Genomic DNA, 18,783 nt, shown 5'->3' with positions numbered 1-18,783 from the left:
AAATTCTAGGCTCTGAAAGTATCTTGCTTACATAATAAACATGATAAGGTTTCAAAGATGAACAAATTAACTTTTCAGCAAAAGCTTTACTTGAGTGTATCTTGGCTTCCTTTTTGACAGTTTTAGCCTTAATGTTACAGTAATGTTTTCTTTTTCTGGGAATCAGATAATCTTGTATTTGGAAAAATATTTTTGGTGAACGTTTTATTTTTTAATGGCCACTTGTATTTTGTGATATGCAAGTGTTCAAACAATTTATAAGCCCTAACCATCACCACCCACATATAAAATTATACAGGAATGGAAGAATTTTGGCTGACTTATTGTATATAATCGTTCAGCCAAAGTGGATGGCAGAGTCTACCACTTGTAATGATTTAGGAGTTTGAAGCAATACTTTTAAAAACAATTTCAAAATTGGTAATATATAAAGTAAATTACTTACTGTGTTGGATAACCAAAATAAATTTATCTTGCCTCCATTTATAAGGATGCACCCATTATACAGATTCTGTACAAAGTAGTAAAAATCGCTTTTTTCCTTTTTGAAATTTATTCTAATTTTTAAGAGTGAGAACCGTTAGCGTTAGGTAAACTATTGCACAATTACTGGAAATGCTGAGAGCCTTTTTGAAAAGTGTAGAAGTCTAATGATAATGAAAGGCACCTTTCTCCACTGTCGAGTCCTTTGAGGATCTCATAGGCCTCTGTCTGGTTGTATTCTGAAGAGATGGAAGATCACGTGCCAGGCACAGGACACAGGGAGCAGGCTCCCAACTAGAGGGGTTTCCGTGGACCACAGAGTGCCTGGCAGCCTCTTAGAGGTTAAATCTGGGCTTTGTCTGTGGGTGGGCCCTGAGAGGACAATGTTTGCTTAAATGGGCGGAGAATAGATAACAGTTTTTCTTGAGAATGACTAATATTTACCCTGTAAATTTCTTTATAAATCTTGGAAAAAAACTAAAAAAAATAGCCAGTATAGAAATCAACTCTTGCTGCTGACAAGCAATGCAGCCTTCTCTAGAGAGCTCCACAGAAAATGCCCCAGCTGACTGTGAGCCAGTCCTCTCCGAGAGTCAGCCAGCCCTTCACTGATAGCCCTGGAGAAGGAAGGCCAGATAAGCGTCTTTGAAAATACTTAACTGAATTCAGAACCAGCAATCCTACCTACATCTGGCTCCTCTGTAAGATGGATGGCCGGCCTTATTATAGGCTGGTAAGTTGAGGTTTGAGGTGAGCTTAATTGCTCTGTTTCCCTGGAACGGAAAAGGAGGATTGTTACATTGATTCAGGGCTGGGATTTTGCAGGTAAAGAGAGGGTCATAAAGGGGAATTAAGATTTCAGCAAATTGGTTTTTTGTTCTCACTACAGTGGGAGTAATGTAAGAAGAAGATAGCCTCTCACTCCTGCTTCTCTTCCCTGTTCTCTAGCTGTAATGTCCTGGTAGAAATTCTCTCTCTAAAAATTTCAGCCTTTTGTCTTGCAGTCTGTTCTTTATCTTCTTCATGAATTCTTTGACTTCCCTGCCGTCTTGGCACCACAAGGCAGCCATTGCCATATTATTATGGATTCAGTTTTGGAATTTCATCCTCTTATCTCTATTTCCTCTGCCATTTCTTAGTTCTAGTTCTTATTGTAGCTTACATTTGAAAACCTTTGAAGCTTATGGAGTAGATCAATTCCTTATTTTCTCAACTTTTTATTATCTGAGTGCCCTCAGTTATCATTTTATTTAAAAAATAAGTAAAACATGTAACAATATACTGTAATAAATTGACCACTTATAAAATTAGATCCAACCCAAATCCCTCCTCACTTAACAAAGACCATCTTTCATAATCCACCATGCTTATTTTGGGCAGGGTCTGTCTATCAATGATTTTTGGGGCTTTTAAACCGCATGATACAAATACAGTGTAAGGTGAAATTCTTAATCTCGCAGAAGTTGTAGGATTTCCTAAAGGTCAGGGAAGGTGATGGTGGGAATCTGAATCATATGAAAAGTAAGTGATTAATGAGCACCTGACAGAGTTTAATTTGGTGAGCATGATATGACATATATGCCAAAAAGATGAATTTGCATATCAGAGGATTGTCAGAGGCCGCTGGGAAAACTGATAAACTCAAATGCTACAAAAAGTGACCATCTTTTCATAAAAGACGTCATCCCTGGCATCATATACTTCAGTCAGGAAATTTCCACTGAAGAAAATTAACACTTGAGTCATTTTAATTCTAACAGTTTGTTCATGCTTACCTTTATGATAAAAAATACTTTTTAGAAATAAGGTGATGTAGTTTTTAATTTTTAATTTCTTTTTTTCCCCAATTTTTTAAACTTTTATTTGCATTTATTTCATACTGAATTTGTTCCTGGGCTGTACATTTTTGTTTTTCATTTTCTTCTGGGATATCTTTTTTTCTGTGTGGTCTCCTCTTCTGGTTTAGGAAGAATCAGTTCTTTTTCAGTAAGGACATCTCAATGTGGCAAGAGGAGCTGATGTACGGGTTAATGCAACCGTGAGCTCTTAAGCCTGGTGGTGCATCCTGGGGCTTTGTTTACCTGGATGTGCTCAATCTGCATCTAAACCCTTAAGTTCAGCATTCCTTGCTGCATTTTTAAGCATGTACAGCAAAAATTCACTCATTTTTGGCCACTGACCCTATGTCCAGCCCCACTGTTTGCTGGTGTGCACCTACCAGCTCCACGTCTGTGACAGTGGAGTGGCACACATTGCTTCTGTAAGGTGACGTCTTTCAGATACTTTCAGATAGCTTTTCCCATATGTGTACCCTTGATGGCCTGGGCACTTTCAGGAATGTTCTTAAAGTGAACATGAAGATTTGAACATGTTAATTTGGATGAGTGTGTGGGGTTTTCGGGGTCAAGTGAGTAGCAAACATTTTCAGAGATCACCTCAGGCAGCTTACAGGAAGAGCTTTTTCCCCCCACAAGTTACTCTGAAATATTGGTACGTGGTTGTATCAGTCAGGCTTTGTTGAAGGAACCAGAAACCCTGCTAGATATGTTGAACAGAAGGGTTTACTTGATATAAAATTAGTTTTTTCATGGAAAGGTTAGAAGTTTGAAGGTTTACTTCTAGGCTGAAACTTTTCAAAGGAATCGTATACGGCTGGTCTACCAGGGAAGCTGAAACCTTTGAGGCCACCACTGGAAGTCGGAGAGTGGACATTGGAATGTTGTCCCAGAGCAGCCTGAAGTTAGCAGACCTTGATCCCTAACAGAAAGTCATGGCACACAAGAGTATGGCCCCTACCTCAGTCCACTTTCTAAATCTCTGTGTGACTGCATCTAACCCGGTGAACTCAGCTGCAAGGGAGTCTGTCAATGTAGTCTTTCTTCCCACTTCTGTACGTAGAAGGAGCAGAGAAGGAGCTGGAGGTTGGGAGAGCCAATCCAAAGTAACTGCCAAATTGTCTTAAGTTGATTCTCATAAAAGAAGTCTTTTTTCTGGTCCTAATTGTCGTGTGTAATGGGATACTCATTTGCTTTGTTCCTACTGGCTGTATAAATAATTAGGAAGGATAAAAGTCCCAGGAATCTTTCCAGTCACTTGTACGATGACTCCTATGATCATTGGCTTTGGGTGCTGTGTTGGACTAGTTGGCTTGTAAATGTGGGGGCATAAATCCATCCATGCAGAACGACGTGTAGTAATTGCTATTGGGCTAGGTTGTTGGGATTTAGGATCAGTTTCTCCCTTTCCACTTCCTCCTCTTCCTCCTCTTCCTCTTCCTCCTCCTTCTTCATGTCCTTTATTCTTTATAATGCTTTCACTATATTCAAATCTGTGATGAAAAAGAGCTGGCCTAGGCAATAACATTTAAGAATTGAATTTTGGAAAACTCTTCCAGAGTTTACTTCTTGCATGCCTTTCATCAACTAATCTTTTTATACTATCATTATATTAATGGGAAAATGAGAGCCCTGTTTATGTACCAGGATAACTAAAAATATACTTATTAAGGCTTAAAGGTCACTTTTAAGGTTATGCTGGAAAAATGAAAATAATCTATACCTTTTACTCGTCCAGGATAAGGAAGACATGCCAAGCAGTTGTACTTTTTATTAGGATGAATTTGGGCGCTAGTTTTTTGGCTTCTGGTTTCCTCTTGCATCATAATTGGAGAGTGGAATTAAGTACAGTGGCCAAACAGGATATTAGAAGTTGCTTATTATAGTTATTTCTTTTACTGTAGACTATCTAGAAATTATATGGCATGATTTCTCAAACTTTGTATTGTAGTACTTTAGTTTTTTGTATAGACTGGTGAAAATGGTGACAAAGTATTAAATATGTATATATGAATACCTCTATTTAGATGTAAATAAAAAGTCTCTCAAAGTTTTGCTTAACTATTTAAAGTGTGTTACTCTCCTTTACTAGTTGAAAAGTAAATTAGTTTCCTCCCACAGTAAAGGCTACTTGGTATTTTTGATTATAGAAAAATAAAGTACTTTGTATAAGGGCTGTGTTTCTGAAGCTGCAGTTTCTTTTCAGCTCTCAATAAGCTTTGTAATTGATCGTCAGCAAGTTACATGTTGTGGTTAAAAATAGAGTTTTTAGGGAAGAAGCAACAGGGGTTAGGATTAAGACTAGTAAATCTGTACATTCCCTACCCTTGTGAAAAAAACTAGCTATAGATTCACAGCAAATATACCAATAGCACCAAAGATGCTTCCTTTATAGTAAATACCCTTTTCTGTCTTGTCCATCTGCAGTTTCTCCACTCCAGATGATTTAGGTGTTTGTTTTGGGTTTAAAAAAGAGTAAAGAAAAGGTTTACTTTTATTTTGTGGAGACTTTGTTTTTCTTTTTGTTTTAATTGAGATAACATTGGTATATAACATTAGATAGATTTGAGGTGTGCATCATTGTAATTTGACTTCTGTATACGGTACACTGTGTTCACCACCAAAAGTCTAGTTTCCATCTGTCACCATAAGTTCACCCCCTTTACCTGTTTCGTCCTCTCCCTACTCCCCTTCCCTTCTCGTAACCACCGGTCTGTTCTCTGTATGTATGTGTGTGGTGGTGGTGGTGGTGGTTGTTTGCAATCTTCCACGTATGAGTGAAATCATACAGTATTTGTCTTTCTCTTTCTGCCTTATTTCACTTAGCATAATTCCCTCAAGGTCCATCCACGTTGTCACAAATGGCAAGATTTCATCTTTTGTTTTTTATGGCTGAGTAGTATTCCATTGTGTGTGTGTATGTGTATATATATAGATATAGATATATACGTATGTATCTATATCTATATATGTATCTACCACATCTTCTTTATCCATTCATCTGCCATTGGACACTTAGATTGTTTCCATGTTTTGGCTATTGTAAATACTGCTGCAATGAACATAGGCGTGCATGTATCCTTTCAAAATAGTATTTTAAAATTTTTTGTCAAAGAGTGTCAAAGTGTCACTGATGTCAAAGAGTGTACTGCCTGTGTTTTCTTCTAGGAGTTTTATGACTTCAGGTCTTACATTTAAGTCTTTCATCCATTCTGAGCTAATTTTTGTATATGTTGTAAGATATTGGCTAGTTTTGTTCTTTTGCTTGTTACCGTCCAGTTTTTCCAACCTTATTTATTGAAGAAACTTTCCTTTCTCTACTATATGTTCTTGGTTCATTTGTCAAAAATTAGCTGTCCATATACACGTGAGTTTATTTCTGGGCTCTCAGTTCTGTTCCATTGATCTGTTTTCCTGCTACTACCATGCTGTTTTGATTACTATAGCTTAGTAGTATACTTTGAAATCAGGGATTGTGATGCCTCTAGCTTTGTCCTTTTTTCTCAGTATTCCTTTGGCTATTCAGGATCTTTTGTTGTTCCATATAAATTTTAGGATTCTTTGCTCTATTTTCATGAAAAATACCATTGGGATTTTGATTGGGATTCCATTGAATCTGTAGATTGCTTTAGGTAATATGGACATTTTAACTATGTTAATTCTTCCAATCCATGAGTATGGAGAGTCTTTCCATTTCTTTGTGTCTTCTTTGGTTTCTTTCATTAATGTTTTGTAGTTTTCAGAGTGCAGATCTTTCACCTCCTTGATTAAACTTATCCCTTAGGTATTTTATTCTTTTTGTTGTTGCAATTATAAATGGGATTGTTTTCTTGATATCTCTTTCTGCTAGTTTGTTGTTAGTCTATAGAAACTCAAGTGATTTTTGTATATTGTTTTTGTACCCTGCAACTTTACTGTATTTATTATTTCTAATAGTTTTTTGGTGGGTTCTTTAGGGTTTTCTATATATAAAATCATGTCATCTGCAAAAAGTGGCAGTTTTACTTCTTCCTTTCCAATTTGTGTGTCTTTTACTTCTTTTTCTTGCCTGATTACTCTGGTTAGGACTTCCAATGCTATGGTGAATAAGAGTGGTGAGAGCACCCATCCTTGTCTTGTTCCTGTTCTTAGAGGGACAGTTTTCAGCGTTTCACTATTGAGTATGATATTAGCTCTAGGTTTGTCATATATGGCCTATATTATATTGAGGTACTTTCCTTCTTTATCCATTTTATTGGAAGTTTTTATCATAAATATATGTTGAATCTTGTCAAATGCTTTCTCTGCATCTCTTGAGATAACCAGATGATTTTTATTCTTCATTTTGTTAATGTGAGGTACCATGTTGATTGCTTTGCTGATATTGAACCATCCTTGCATTCCTGAACTAAATCCCACTTGATTGTGGTGTGTGATCCTTTTAATGTATTGTATTCAATTTGCTAATATTTTGTTGAGGATTTTTGCATCTATGTTCACCAGTGATATTGGCCTGTAATTTTCTTTTTTTCTTGTTGTCCTTTTCTCGTTTTGGTATCAGGGTAATGTTGGCCTCATAAAATGAGTTAGGAAGCATCCCCTCTTTTTCAATTTTTTGGAAGAGTTTGAGAAGGACAGGTATTAAATCTTCTTTGAATGTTTGGTAGAATTCACCAGAGCAGTCTTCTGGTCCTGGACATTTGCTTTTTGGGAGATTTTTGGTTACTGTTTCAATCTTGTGGAGACTTTTCTTGGGTCCAGAGTTTAACCATGGGCAAGCAGGATAAGAGTTTAGTTTTACACTTAATATTATCTTTATATTACCTCTTAATTATTCTTTCATAATATTTAAAGAGCAGGTCTGGTGTGTCAGCCTCAGTCTCCATGTGGGGAAGATAATAGATGTACATGCCTGTGGACTGTGGCTCTTTATGGTGGCTCCTATTGGGATCATCTTTGAAAAGCCCTGGGACACTCTGGAGAAGTGGTTCTTGGCACAAGAACTCTCTCACTCTCTCTTTACCTTTCATTCTAGCCTTGAGTGAGCAAGTCCAGGTCTGTGTGAGCCTTCGTCTGACATTGCAGCTTCACACAGCTTGAGTTTGTCCTCCCTTCTCCTCTACCTATTCCTTTTTTACTCCTTTTTCTTTACTCCTTCCTTCTCCTTCTCTTTTCTTTTTACTCATCTGTTATTCATATTTAGTTTATTCACAGGGCTTTCCCCTTTTTTCCACCCAAAGCATTTTTCCCTTAAAGGACTCCTGGTTGATTGTGTGCCTTGGGGGAGGAAGACACCATTGAGACATGAGGTGACCCAAACAATGGCACAGTTATTATCAGCCATCTTTATAAATTGTGGAAAGACATAAGGTATCACTTTCTGAAATGCCTTGGGTGAAATATTAAAATTATAGTAAACATGATATAAGTGATATGACACGTGCACGTAAGATGTGTGCACATGGCCATGTGGATGTCAAAAGTTATTTCACATAATCTTATTGGGGACTCTTTCAGTGATTACTCTGAAAAGGTAGTGATTACCTTTAAAACTTAGGATTTGAAATATCTTTCGGGAACATTCTAATGGCAAATTTACTAGAAAGGGAAGAGAGAAGACTGTCTTGGAAATAAATTGGTTTGTCACTCAGAATTTTCTTCCCTCTTCTCAGAGATCTACTCGTCTTCAATGATATTGTTCAAAGATTAGGCAAACAAGGGACTTAAGGTTTTATGGTAATACGTACAAATCACTTTGAAATCCAAGGGTGGAAAAGAGGGGACACATAGAAATACTAATCATATCTTTCTGTGGAGGGATCTTTCTGGAAGTATTAAACAAATATATTTTGCAGTCTTTTTTTGTGACACTTGGATTACTGCTTATTTTATATTTAACTATGTCTGTCTGTATTGCCCCTCAGGAAGTTTTTGACATGAGGTCTGAGGGACAGGCAACTGTAATTCAGCAGCTGGAACAGACCATTGAGGATCTGAGGACCAAAATAGCTGAACTAGAGAAGCACTACCCCACTGTGGACATGGAGATGACCAGTGGCCGTCATGGGATTCAGAATGGCTTGGCACCCTCAGAAGATGTGTGTCTTGAAGCTCTCAGGTTAGGAGAAAAGGATGTACAGCATCAAAGGATTTTACAGGCAAAGTCAATCCAGACATCTCCAACAGAAGAGGGCGGAATACCGACACTACCTTCTGTTGATGCACTGCCTGCGTCTCCTCCGTGCCCACCTGGGGCTGAACATGGAGACTCTGCTGTGCCTTCCTCTCCTTCTGGACCTCAGACAAAATTCTGTTCAGAGATTTCTTTGATTGTGTCTCCAAGGCGAATATCGGTACAGCTTGACACACATCAGTCCATTCAGCCTTCACCACCTCCATCCCTTCCATGTTCTGACGGTCAAGGACAGGCTGGGTCACAGCCTTCCCATCCTTCTCTTCATACTGAGTTTGAAACCAGCCATGAACACTATGTTTTCTCCTCCTTTGAAAACGGCTGTAACATCCCACCCCCACCACCTCTGCCTTGCACAGAGTCCTCCAGCTCCCTGCCTGGCCTGGGCATGGCGGTTCCCCCGCCTCCCCCTCTCCCTGGCATGACAGGGCCTGCTCTGCCCAGTGCAGCAATCCCTTCCCCTCCTCCTCTACCTAGTACAGAAATGCTGCCACCCCCTCCCCCACCTTTGCCTGGTGAGGGAATACCTCCTCCCCCACCTCTTCCTGGAATGGGAATACCTTCTCCCCCTCCTCTTCCTGGAATGGGAATACCTCCTCCCCCTCCTCTTCCTGGAATGGGAATACCTTCTCCCCCTCCTCTTCCTGGAATGGGAATACCTCCTCCCCCACCTCTTCCTGGAATGGGAATACCTTCTCCCCCTCCTCTTCCTGGAATGGGAATACCTCCTCCCCCACCTCTTCCTGGAATGGGAATACCTTCTCCCCCTCCTCTTCCTGGAATGGGAATACCTCCTCCCCCACCTCTTCCCGGAATGGGAATACCTCCTCCCCCACCTCTTCCCGGAATGGGAATACCTCCTCCCCCCACTCTTCCCGGAGTGGGAATACCTCCTCCCCCGCCTCTTCCCGGAGGGGGAATACCTCCTCCCCCACCTCTTCCCGGAGTGGGAATACCTCCTCCCCCACCTCTTCCCGGAGTGGGAATACCTCCTCCCCCACCTCTTCCCGGAGTGGGAATACCTCCTCCCCCACCTCTTCCCGGAGTGGGAATACCTCCTCCCCCACCTCTTCCCGGAGTGGGAATACCTCCTCCCCCCCCTCTTCCTGGAGTGGGAATACCTCCTCCCCCTCCTTTGCCTGGAGTTGGGATCCCCCCACCTCCTCCTCTGCCAGGTATGGGGATTCTTCCTGCTCCAGCTCCCCCTCCCCCTCCTGGAACAGGCATCCCCCCACCCCCACCACCTCCCCTGCTTCCGGGATCAGGCCCTCCACCTGCCCCACAAGCTGGGGGTAGCACTTTACCAACGCCACAAGTGTGCGGATTTCTTCCTCCCCCGTTGCCAACGGGCCTGTTTGGCTTAGGGATGAACCAGGACAAAGGGAGTAGGAAGCGGCCCATAGAGCCTTGTCGGCCCATGAAGCCTCTGTACTGGACGAGGATTCAGCTGCAGAGCAGAAGGTAACATGACAGGAGCACGTCTGTGCACAGTTGTCAATGCGAGGGAAGCATTTCCTTTAAAACTGTTGGGAAAATTACAGTTTAATGTACTTTTAAGTACTGCTCTAACTGTAGATTTTTACATCAATATTTAGTGAAGCAATCTGTTATTTAAAATTTTAGACTTTTCTCCAGAAGTATCAAAGAGAGAAGTGACATATGTGTCAATGTAGAAGATGTGCAGATGTCTGTCTAGTTATTGATCGATCTTTTACAGATAGAGGGACAGAGTTTTCTTAGCATGCATGCTGTATTGCCTTGTTGCAGAACCTCCCCCTGACAAATAGCTTAGAAATTAACTCAAACCCTTAGACGCGCTGAGTCCCCAGGAGGTTTCCCTCGCCCTTTGGAAGGTGCCTTCTTGTTTTACTCGTCCATTTTGTTGACAGTAGTTTTTCTCTTCAGAAAGTACTACACAAAACGCATGCGTCCGCACACCATGTGTGAAATAATTTACTTTTGAGAATTTCATGGCACTTCTGTAGAGGATTGGCGACACAGTGTGAAGTCATAAAACCATACTGGGAATGATATTTATAAAAGGACACTTCCCACCAGGTATGCTGGTGGTGCATCACTTATTCATGCAGAGTCCATAGCCTGTGTCCCCTGACCCTGGGGACAGTGCTGTGATAATGTGACTGTGGAATGTGCTGGTGGCAGGAAAAACACACACTTTAAGCTTCACTTGCCTTCCTTGTTCTAACTTTCCCTGATTCCTTGAGTTTTTTTGTGTGTGATGTGGTGTGCACTGAGAAAAAGAGGATATTTACCAGGCTTGTTCTCCTTTCTTTTATTAATTTTCTCTTCACTGAATCACATTGAGGAGAAGAGTCTATTTTGAATGCTCCCCTCTTTGCAGCTTGCTCTCTGTATAGTTGCCATGTCACTTATATGTGCATCATTTCAAACTGTGGCCTACACTCCTTTTATCTAGATAAATAATATGAAGTTCTTTTGTTTTGTTCATGTTTGCATTTTTTAAAAATGGATCTACCCTTTTTAGGTGGTATCATATGAATCTACAGTCACTGAGAAGTCAGATAACAATGGATGATGGAAAGTGGTAGAGAGATGGCGGAGGCCTGGATCATGAAATGATTTCTTTCTTAACCCCGTAAATAATCCACAATGAGTCAAGTTGGGATTGTGAGATATCAGACATTTCTTGCCTGTATAGCCTGTACTGAGAGAGGTTTTTCTTCTATGTTTTCTTTTTATGTTTTTATACAGTGACTTGGTAACTGAGAATTCCTGGAAATTACTATTTCTAGGCAAAGGTTTCATTATATATTGATGACATTTTAACTTTCTCATCAAGCTGATAAAACAAATGGTGGTCTTAAGGAAAAAGAATATTCTTTCTTCCTTTTCCTGCAGTTGAATTTCTCCCTCCTTTTTCCATCCCGTCCCCATTTGCCTCCTCCCTCCCTCTCGCCCATGCTTCCTTCTTTCCTGACCTCCTGACTTCCTCCCATCCTTCTTCCCTCTTCTGCCCTCTTTGCTTCCCTTCTTCCTTTCTTTTTATACCCACCATGGTATCTTGTAGTTCAGTTCTATGGCTCTTTCATTGGTCTTTTGCTTAACTTTAGAGACTCCAGTCCTTCACTTATTTGGGAAAAAATTGAAGAGCCATCCATAGATTGTCACGAATTTGAGGAATTATTTTCTAAAACTGCTGTGAAGGAGAGGAAGAAACCTATCTCTGACACCATCACAAAGACCAAGGCCAAACAGGTGAGTATTCGTGTGTTTTTTTGAAATTGACAGTGTTTTGGGCATAAGTGTGAACTTGCATTAGTAAAAAACTTTGGGATCATTTTCTGGGCTGTGTAAGCTCCACAGTCCTTTAGCAGATAGCAAAGGTTAGAGTCTTAGAACATGTGGTTAAGTAAGACTATCCCAAATAGAACAACAAATAATCATCTCCACCAAGGGATCATGTCCTGACTATTTGTAGCCTCATTTGTTTCCAAAATTTCAGCAATTGCCTGTTTCCAGAATTAGTTATCTAGAAATAAACTGTCACTTGATTGAAATCCATCTGAGATGTGCTACTATGGATGGAAAGAGAGGTAAAAGTGGTCAAAGGAAGACAAAAAGTCCAGTCCTCAGTAACTGATAACATTTTTGGTATTTTGTTGCATCATAACTGAAGCAGGTCTCTGTAGAACCCAGCTAAATCATCACGCTATGCTTGACATATGGAAGAAAATCTTGAATCCAGTTCCAACATCTCCATTCTGTGTTCGATCCTTTTGATCTATCCTGTGACACTTGATTCATAATAAGAAAGAATAGTACATTTGGAGAAAAACATTTACAAGCAACATTTTTCAACTGATCCACCCGGTGGACTTGATCGTGAAATGATATTGTTGTACATTTATCAAGGGTGTCATTCAGGAAAGTTTAGTAAAACTCCACAATAATGAACCCCAGATAGAAACTATTACTGTTGGCACCCATCCTTCATGCTGAAATGCGGAGCTGCTGCATTTCTTAACTTTTACAGGGTTGGGGAAAGAGTGCGTGGAGGCAAGAAGCTCAGTCTCTTGGGGTCAGGGGAAGGGAGAGAAATGAGGCCCCAAATCCCCAGTGATCTCCTGGCCCAATGTCCCTAGATGAGTGGTGACTAATGGGGTGATTCCTGGGATTTTTGCCTCTGACCTAGAAGTTGTAGCTGGACATACGACCCAGAGTTGTTCCCACTGATATTTATTTCAGAGCAGACAACTCCTACGAGATGGATTCTGCCATATCCAGCCAGGAAGGCATGGATTTGAATGGGACAGCTAGACCCCTGAACCTCTAACTGAGTGGGTGGGCAGACTCACCGCAGGCATTTCTATTAATCTAATAATGATGCAAACCCAAACATTATGCGGTTGAATTTTTTAGAACCATTTATTCATTATAGCTGGTTGCTGGTGACCTTAGGTCAAGGACTATGGTAAATTGGACAATACCTGGCACAGTGTGTAGGCACTGAATAAATATTTGTTTAACTACTAAACCAGCTGACTGAGGGAGGAAGACTTTATCAATATCAGTGACTATGCCTAGTGATGATGAAAAGCCAGAAAATCATTCTTCTTGTAGTAATTAATACGGCCAAGCTGGCAGTGTTAAGGGGAATAAAAGTAAATGGAAACTACATTTTTCTCTGGCAGAGGTAAATATTTTTAAGATCTTTCCACAGTATATTTGCATGTAGCACACTTAGGCTGAGTCATCGTATCTCTTCTCATGGGCTATATCAGAGATGGAAAAGCTGTCTGGGCGAGAAATATGGGCAGAGAGTACAGACATCAGGGAGAGTGAGGCAGCCAGGCTTGTCCTTTGACGAATGGGCACATGTGACGCAGGATGTCTCTTATCCAGGGATGAAATACTCAGAAAAGCAAACCATGCCCTCCCTGCTTCCCGTCACCACTTTTTTTGTTGAGTGAACACTGATAAGGAAGATGCCACCTGTGTCGCCTGAGACTATGGGATTTCATGATTGATTTGACACTGTATTCAGTTTTTAGCTTACTCAAATAAGATTTATGTCTAAGTCATCACAACTTCAAATTCAACTAGTTGGCATGAGATGGCCTCTGTGTATCTGAACAGCGCATCTGTGTTGAGCATCATCTCAACATGATCACCTCACTCTGTCCCTAAGATGTTTCATAAACTGTGGGTAAGAGACCGCCAGTGTCGTAATTTGCACTTATTGATGCTGATGCTACTGTTAACCTTCAGCTTCAACCAGGGTTTATGGAACGGCCTCCCCCATGGCTCTTTATAAGCTTGTTCAGCATCTCCTTGGCCTGGGTTTTGGTATTGAGCTCTGCATTTCAGGTCTGTTTTTGGAGGGATATACTATTTTTTTCTGTACATTGGAGAGAGAAAAATCTGTGAAGTGATGTATTGCTGAAGAAACCTAGTTTTATTTAACTTTGTTGTATTTGGAAAAAAATCTATCCATTCCATCTACTTGAGACATTTAAAATTTTGTTTAAGGAAAATGTATTTTCAGGATGCATGCAAATCGTTCCCCTTCTTATGGGAAATGTACACTGATTGACTGTGCAGACATTTTGGTACCTCATGATTCATTTCCAGTGAAATTAATAGCCTTTAATGCCGTGGCGTATGTTTATGGAGGTGTTTCAAGTAATTCTTCTTATATACAATGGAAGCTAGAAGTTCTGTTTTTCTTTAAATATTTAAAAATAGCCAAATAATTTTTCTGTGATCTGTCTTCTTCTTGAAAGTAAGACTGTGGTCAAATGCAGTGGTATTTAATGAGGTGCCTGTGCTGTTTTTACTCTTTCGGAAGAGACATTTTCAGTGTGATAATAGAAGATTCCTTAGCGGGGCATGTGGCCGTTTGGCATGAGGAGAAAGAGGGTTATTTTCTGGATGCCTAGATTAGTAGTAAGGATGAATATCTTATATTTCTAAATCCTTTTTCCTCCAAGAAACCTAAGACAAAGCATTTCATACTTTTTTCATGGCAGATACATTTAAGTTCTTCGATGACTTCTTAGTTTATCTTTCTTTATTTCGGATATTAAAACATAAAGAGTGAGGCTGGCCCGGTGGCACAGTGGTTAAGTTCCCACTTTCTGCTTCGATGGTCTGGGCTTCGCGGGTTTGGATCCTGGGTGTGGACCTACACACCACTTGTCAAGTCGTGCTGTGGCAGGCATCCCACATATAAAGTAGAGGAAGATGGACATGGATGTTAGCTCAGGGCCAGTCTTCCTCAGGAAAAAGAGGAGGATCAGTGGCAGATGTTAGCTCAGGGCTAATCTTCCTCAAAAAAACCCAAACTCCCCTCTCCCCGGCCCCCCTCAAAACATAAGGAGATTAGCTGAGAAGGTGTATGGGAGTTTATCAGACTGTCAATTGACATAGTTCTCCTTAATCAAATGAGTGTGACACTTATTCATCAGAATTAAATATCAACCCTAACACAACAACAGCCCCATCTCTTAAGGAATCAAGAGGAAAATAGAAAAACCAGTCTCATAGGAGGTCCATGTTTAACCATTGACACGTGTACACAGTGGCCCATTTTTCAGGAATGCTCTAGAGCTAGTAAATATTTAGCCCAGTCTCCTATCTTCAGGGTAATTCAGTGATTATTAACGTTGATAATGACCCTAAGTCACCTAAGGATCTTTTGTGTTCAGATAAAGATTAAGTTTAACACAAGCCTACAAGCAGGAAAGCGAGAGAATTTTGGAATGATTTTGATAGTAAGAGTTGCCTCAAAAAGAAGTTTCTGGTTAATCCTGTGTCAAATGAGATTATAAGCAAATATATTTTGGTAAACCCAGTAGTAGTAGTCACAGCAGCAGCAATAGTAATAATAATAGTGGTGATTATAACGACCACAACAGTAATAACCGTGGAAACCACAAGGCAGAGTGTGCTTTGTTTACCATGTGCCAATCATTGTTATTAGCACTCTACTTAAATTAACTTGTTTAATCCTTATAATCCTATGAGGTAGACATCATCATCCCTAGTGTATAGTACAGAAAACTGAGGTGTAGACGGATTAAATAAGGTTACCATTCAAGGGCACGGCTCCATTCAAACTCCAGCTGTCTGGCTGTGCTCATAATCACTAAGCCATAGGTGTGGATGTGAAATCTTTTATGTGAGTGTAAGTATAGTATTTTGTTTATATGGAGACCAGAATAAATGGTTAGTAAAAAGAATTGAGTTTGTATTGATTTTCGTGTATGCTCAATATTTAAATATGCTTTTGAAATTGTATTTGGAGTTACTTTTAAAGCCTTTTCCATATTTGAGCAGATTTTGACAAGTACATAAGCCATGATGCCACCAACCATGACATTGGCCCAGTTAAATAAGAGTTTATCTGAGTGATGTGAGCTGGAGATGAATAAGCTTCTCTAAGCAGTGAAAATGAGGGCCATTTGCTTGGGTGGCATAGAAACAGTGATGAGAGGCATTCAGCCACTGTAGGTAAACCTCCCCAGAGGTCAAGTGATGACACTTTTGATTCACCCCGTGACACAAAAATGAACCATCTCTGAAAACATGGCTAATTTTACGTACTAAGTAGTGTCTAATCATGCTTAAAAGGTCTGTAAAGGGTCGTGCTACCCATGATGTAAATATGCACACAGAAGTCAACAAGAGCGAATAAGGAGAACCTGTGTTGCTTTTTAAATACATAACTGACATTTGTATAACTGTTTAATGCAACACAAATCTCTTCCTGGGTTTCTTCTGTTCTATTTATCAGATTAAAATCCTCTGTCCAGGGGCCGGCCTGGTGGCACAGTGGTTAAGTGCACACGTTCTGCTTCGGTGGCCTGGGCTTCACCGGTTCGGATCCCGGGTACAGACATGGCACCGCTTGGCAAGCCATGCTGTGGCAGGCGTCCCACATATAGAGTAGAGGAAGAGGGGCATGGATGTTAGCTCAGGGCCAGTCTTCCTCAGCAAAAAAGAGGAGGATTGTGGCAGATGTTAGCTCAGGGCTAATCTTCCTCAGAAATAAAATTAAAAATCAAACAAACAAACAAAAATGCTCTGTCCAAAGAATGGAACAGAAAAATGATTCATGATAGTTAAATATTTGTTGGGCTTCAGCCTCTGGAAATATGATGAGAAAAATAGATAGTTAAATCTACTACTTATCAGAAGGGGAGGTAATACAGGATTTCTTAGAATTCCCATTGTGCACAGACATAAGTGTTGAGGAATTAGACGTTTGGTGGTGTTTTTAATCTTTGTGCTTGCTGACCTAACCTCTAAAAAGGCTTTTGTGTGTTGTAAAAATTTGTAACAACAGTGGGAAAAATAGCATTCAATAATTGAACGTTCCTATATGGGAGTGTATTGTGTAACACCTCTAAGTATTCTTACATGAAGTAGTAATTGTCATTAAAAGGATTCTTCCTACTGTGTTGGGGCATTGGGAAAACATTTGTGTTATATGTCAGATATTGTCTGCTGCTGTAGTATTGATTGGTATGAAAAGGAAAAAGGGGTATGTATTTTATCTGATCTCTGCTTTACTTGTATTTATCACAAATTTTTATTTTTGGGTTAAAAATATGTTTTATCATATTTTTAAATTTTAAAATATGTTTTATCATAATTAGTGGATATTTCAGTGTCCACAGGGTTGATGGCCTGAATGATCATCTGAGTAGTAGAAATCTAGCTTCTTGTATTGGGGTTAAGTTTTCCTGTTGTAGCTGGAAAGGGTGTGTTTTGGTTGATTTGGACAACTGTATTTGTCTTTTAGACTGAAGACCTAAAATAATGTCTGAAACACCAAATATCGTATAATAATACAATTTATATTTGTTCTGGGGCTACATAATAAACATTTGGTACTTTCTAACTTTTAACATAACATCTGTTTTTAATAGAATACATTCCTATTGCAAGCCTTAAAAAATGTATTTACATAGAAAACCACATCAAAATATAAGGCTATAATTAGACAAACATAGGTTTTGTGGAATCTGGATTTGTTTTAGATGTTGAAAGATTTATTATTTTTTTTGAAGACGTTATTCCTATAACTATTTGTAGAGCATACACAATCAATTCAAAGAATGCAACAATAATAACCTCTATTTTTAAATTTTCTTTCAGCCAAAAAATTGTTTTTATACTTCTAAGTAGATGGCTTAAAAAAAAAAACTAATGGCATAAAAAAGGGGATTATAATTAGGCTAATGATGCTTGACCTTGCTAGTTTACGTATGAGGAAAATTATATCTGATTAATTGCATGTTGGAATTGCACAAAAAATTTAATCATGATGCTGAAGGTTAATTATTTTGGACTTTATATTCTTATTCTATGATGATACTAAGATTCTGTTGGACTAGATATATAAGAAAGGAGTATTGGTTTTTAATGGCTGGGATGTTCTGTTTATCATGAGCCATAGCCATTGAAGAAAGAGTCGTTTGGAAAATTCATTTAAGATTCATTACTTTATTATGATTGTCGGTGAAAACTAAAACTGATCCTTGCAAAAGTAGGGAAAGACTTTTGGTCATTTACAGCATCTAAATTCTATTTGGAGCAGATGATGGGAGCTTGTTTTCCCAATATTGCTAATATGGAGCAGGGCAGCTACTTCTGAGAGCCCTGGAACACTGAAGAGAAGAGAGGGAGCATCAGTTATTTTCAGTGTTGCATGTCTTTCTTGATCTGTTGGGAGCAGAGTTTATCTGTTTCAGGAGAGAGTACGACAAAGAAAAGAAGCTGCTATCCCAGGGAGAGCACAGAGGTTCTGTGGAGGGCTACTGTATTACAGAACAACCCACGAGAGACAGTATTAGCTAATTCTGCCAGAGCAAGTGCTGTGGGTGAGTAGGAGTTGACTAGAGCATGTTGGCTGGACTTAGGGTGAGACTGTGTGGGCCTTGAAGGATTTCTTTCATGTAGATATCTAGAGAGGATGACGGGGTGAATTTTGAAAATAGCACCATGAGGAAAGATTTTCTTGCATCTTGTTTAAAGCCGTAGTAAATCAGTCAGTATTCTAGCAGGCTCCCCTGTGTTTGGGAACCTCCTGTCTGAGAGTTTAAGGAATGTGAATGTAGGCTATTGATCTTCATTTTCTGTAGCTGAATGTGTTTCCTTCTCATCCTCCCACCAAAAGTCTTTAGGTTTGTCTTATTAGACATAAGAGTGAGAACTGAATTTAGATAAATTAGACCTGAGGTTGATTTTGATGTCTTGGTGCTGCATAGTGGAATGTACGTTTCTTTACCATGGACAGCAACAGGA

General features: G+C 39.6%; 1 protein-coding gene across 2 annotated transcripts in view; it reads left to right on the top strand.

Annotated features, from left to right (window-relative positions):
* The window catches only part of FMN2 (formin 2), a 342,456-nt gene that overhangs the window by 96,117 nt on the left and 227,556 nt on the right, over window positions 1-18,783 (top strand). For both annotated transcript variants that reach the window (XM_070602584.1, XM_070602585.1), the window contains exons 5-6: window positions 8,222-9,951; window positions 11,583-11,727. In XM_070602584.1, the coding sequence (XP_070458685.1) occupies window positions 8,222-9,951; window positions 11,583-11,727 (1,875 nt within the window). The remainder of the gene's footprint in view (window positions 1-8,221; window positions 9,952-11,582; window positions 11,728-18,783) is intronic.

This window comes from Equus przewalskii, chromosome 31, assembly GCF_037783145.1.
Source record: "Equus przewalskii isolate Varuska chromosome 31, EquPr2, whole genome shotgun sequence".
NCBI classification, from domain to species: domain Eukaryota; kingdom Metazoa; phylum Chordata; class Mammalia; order Perissodactyla; family Equidae; genus Equus; species Equus przewalskii.
This window is presented reverse-complemented; position numbering and strand designations above follow the sequence as displayed.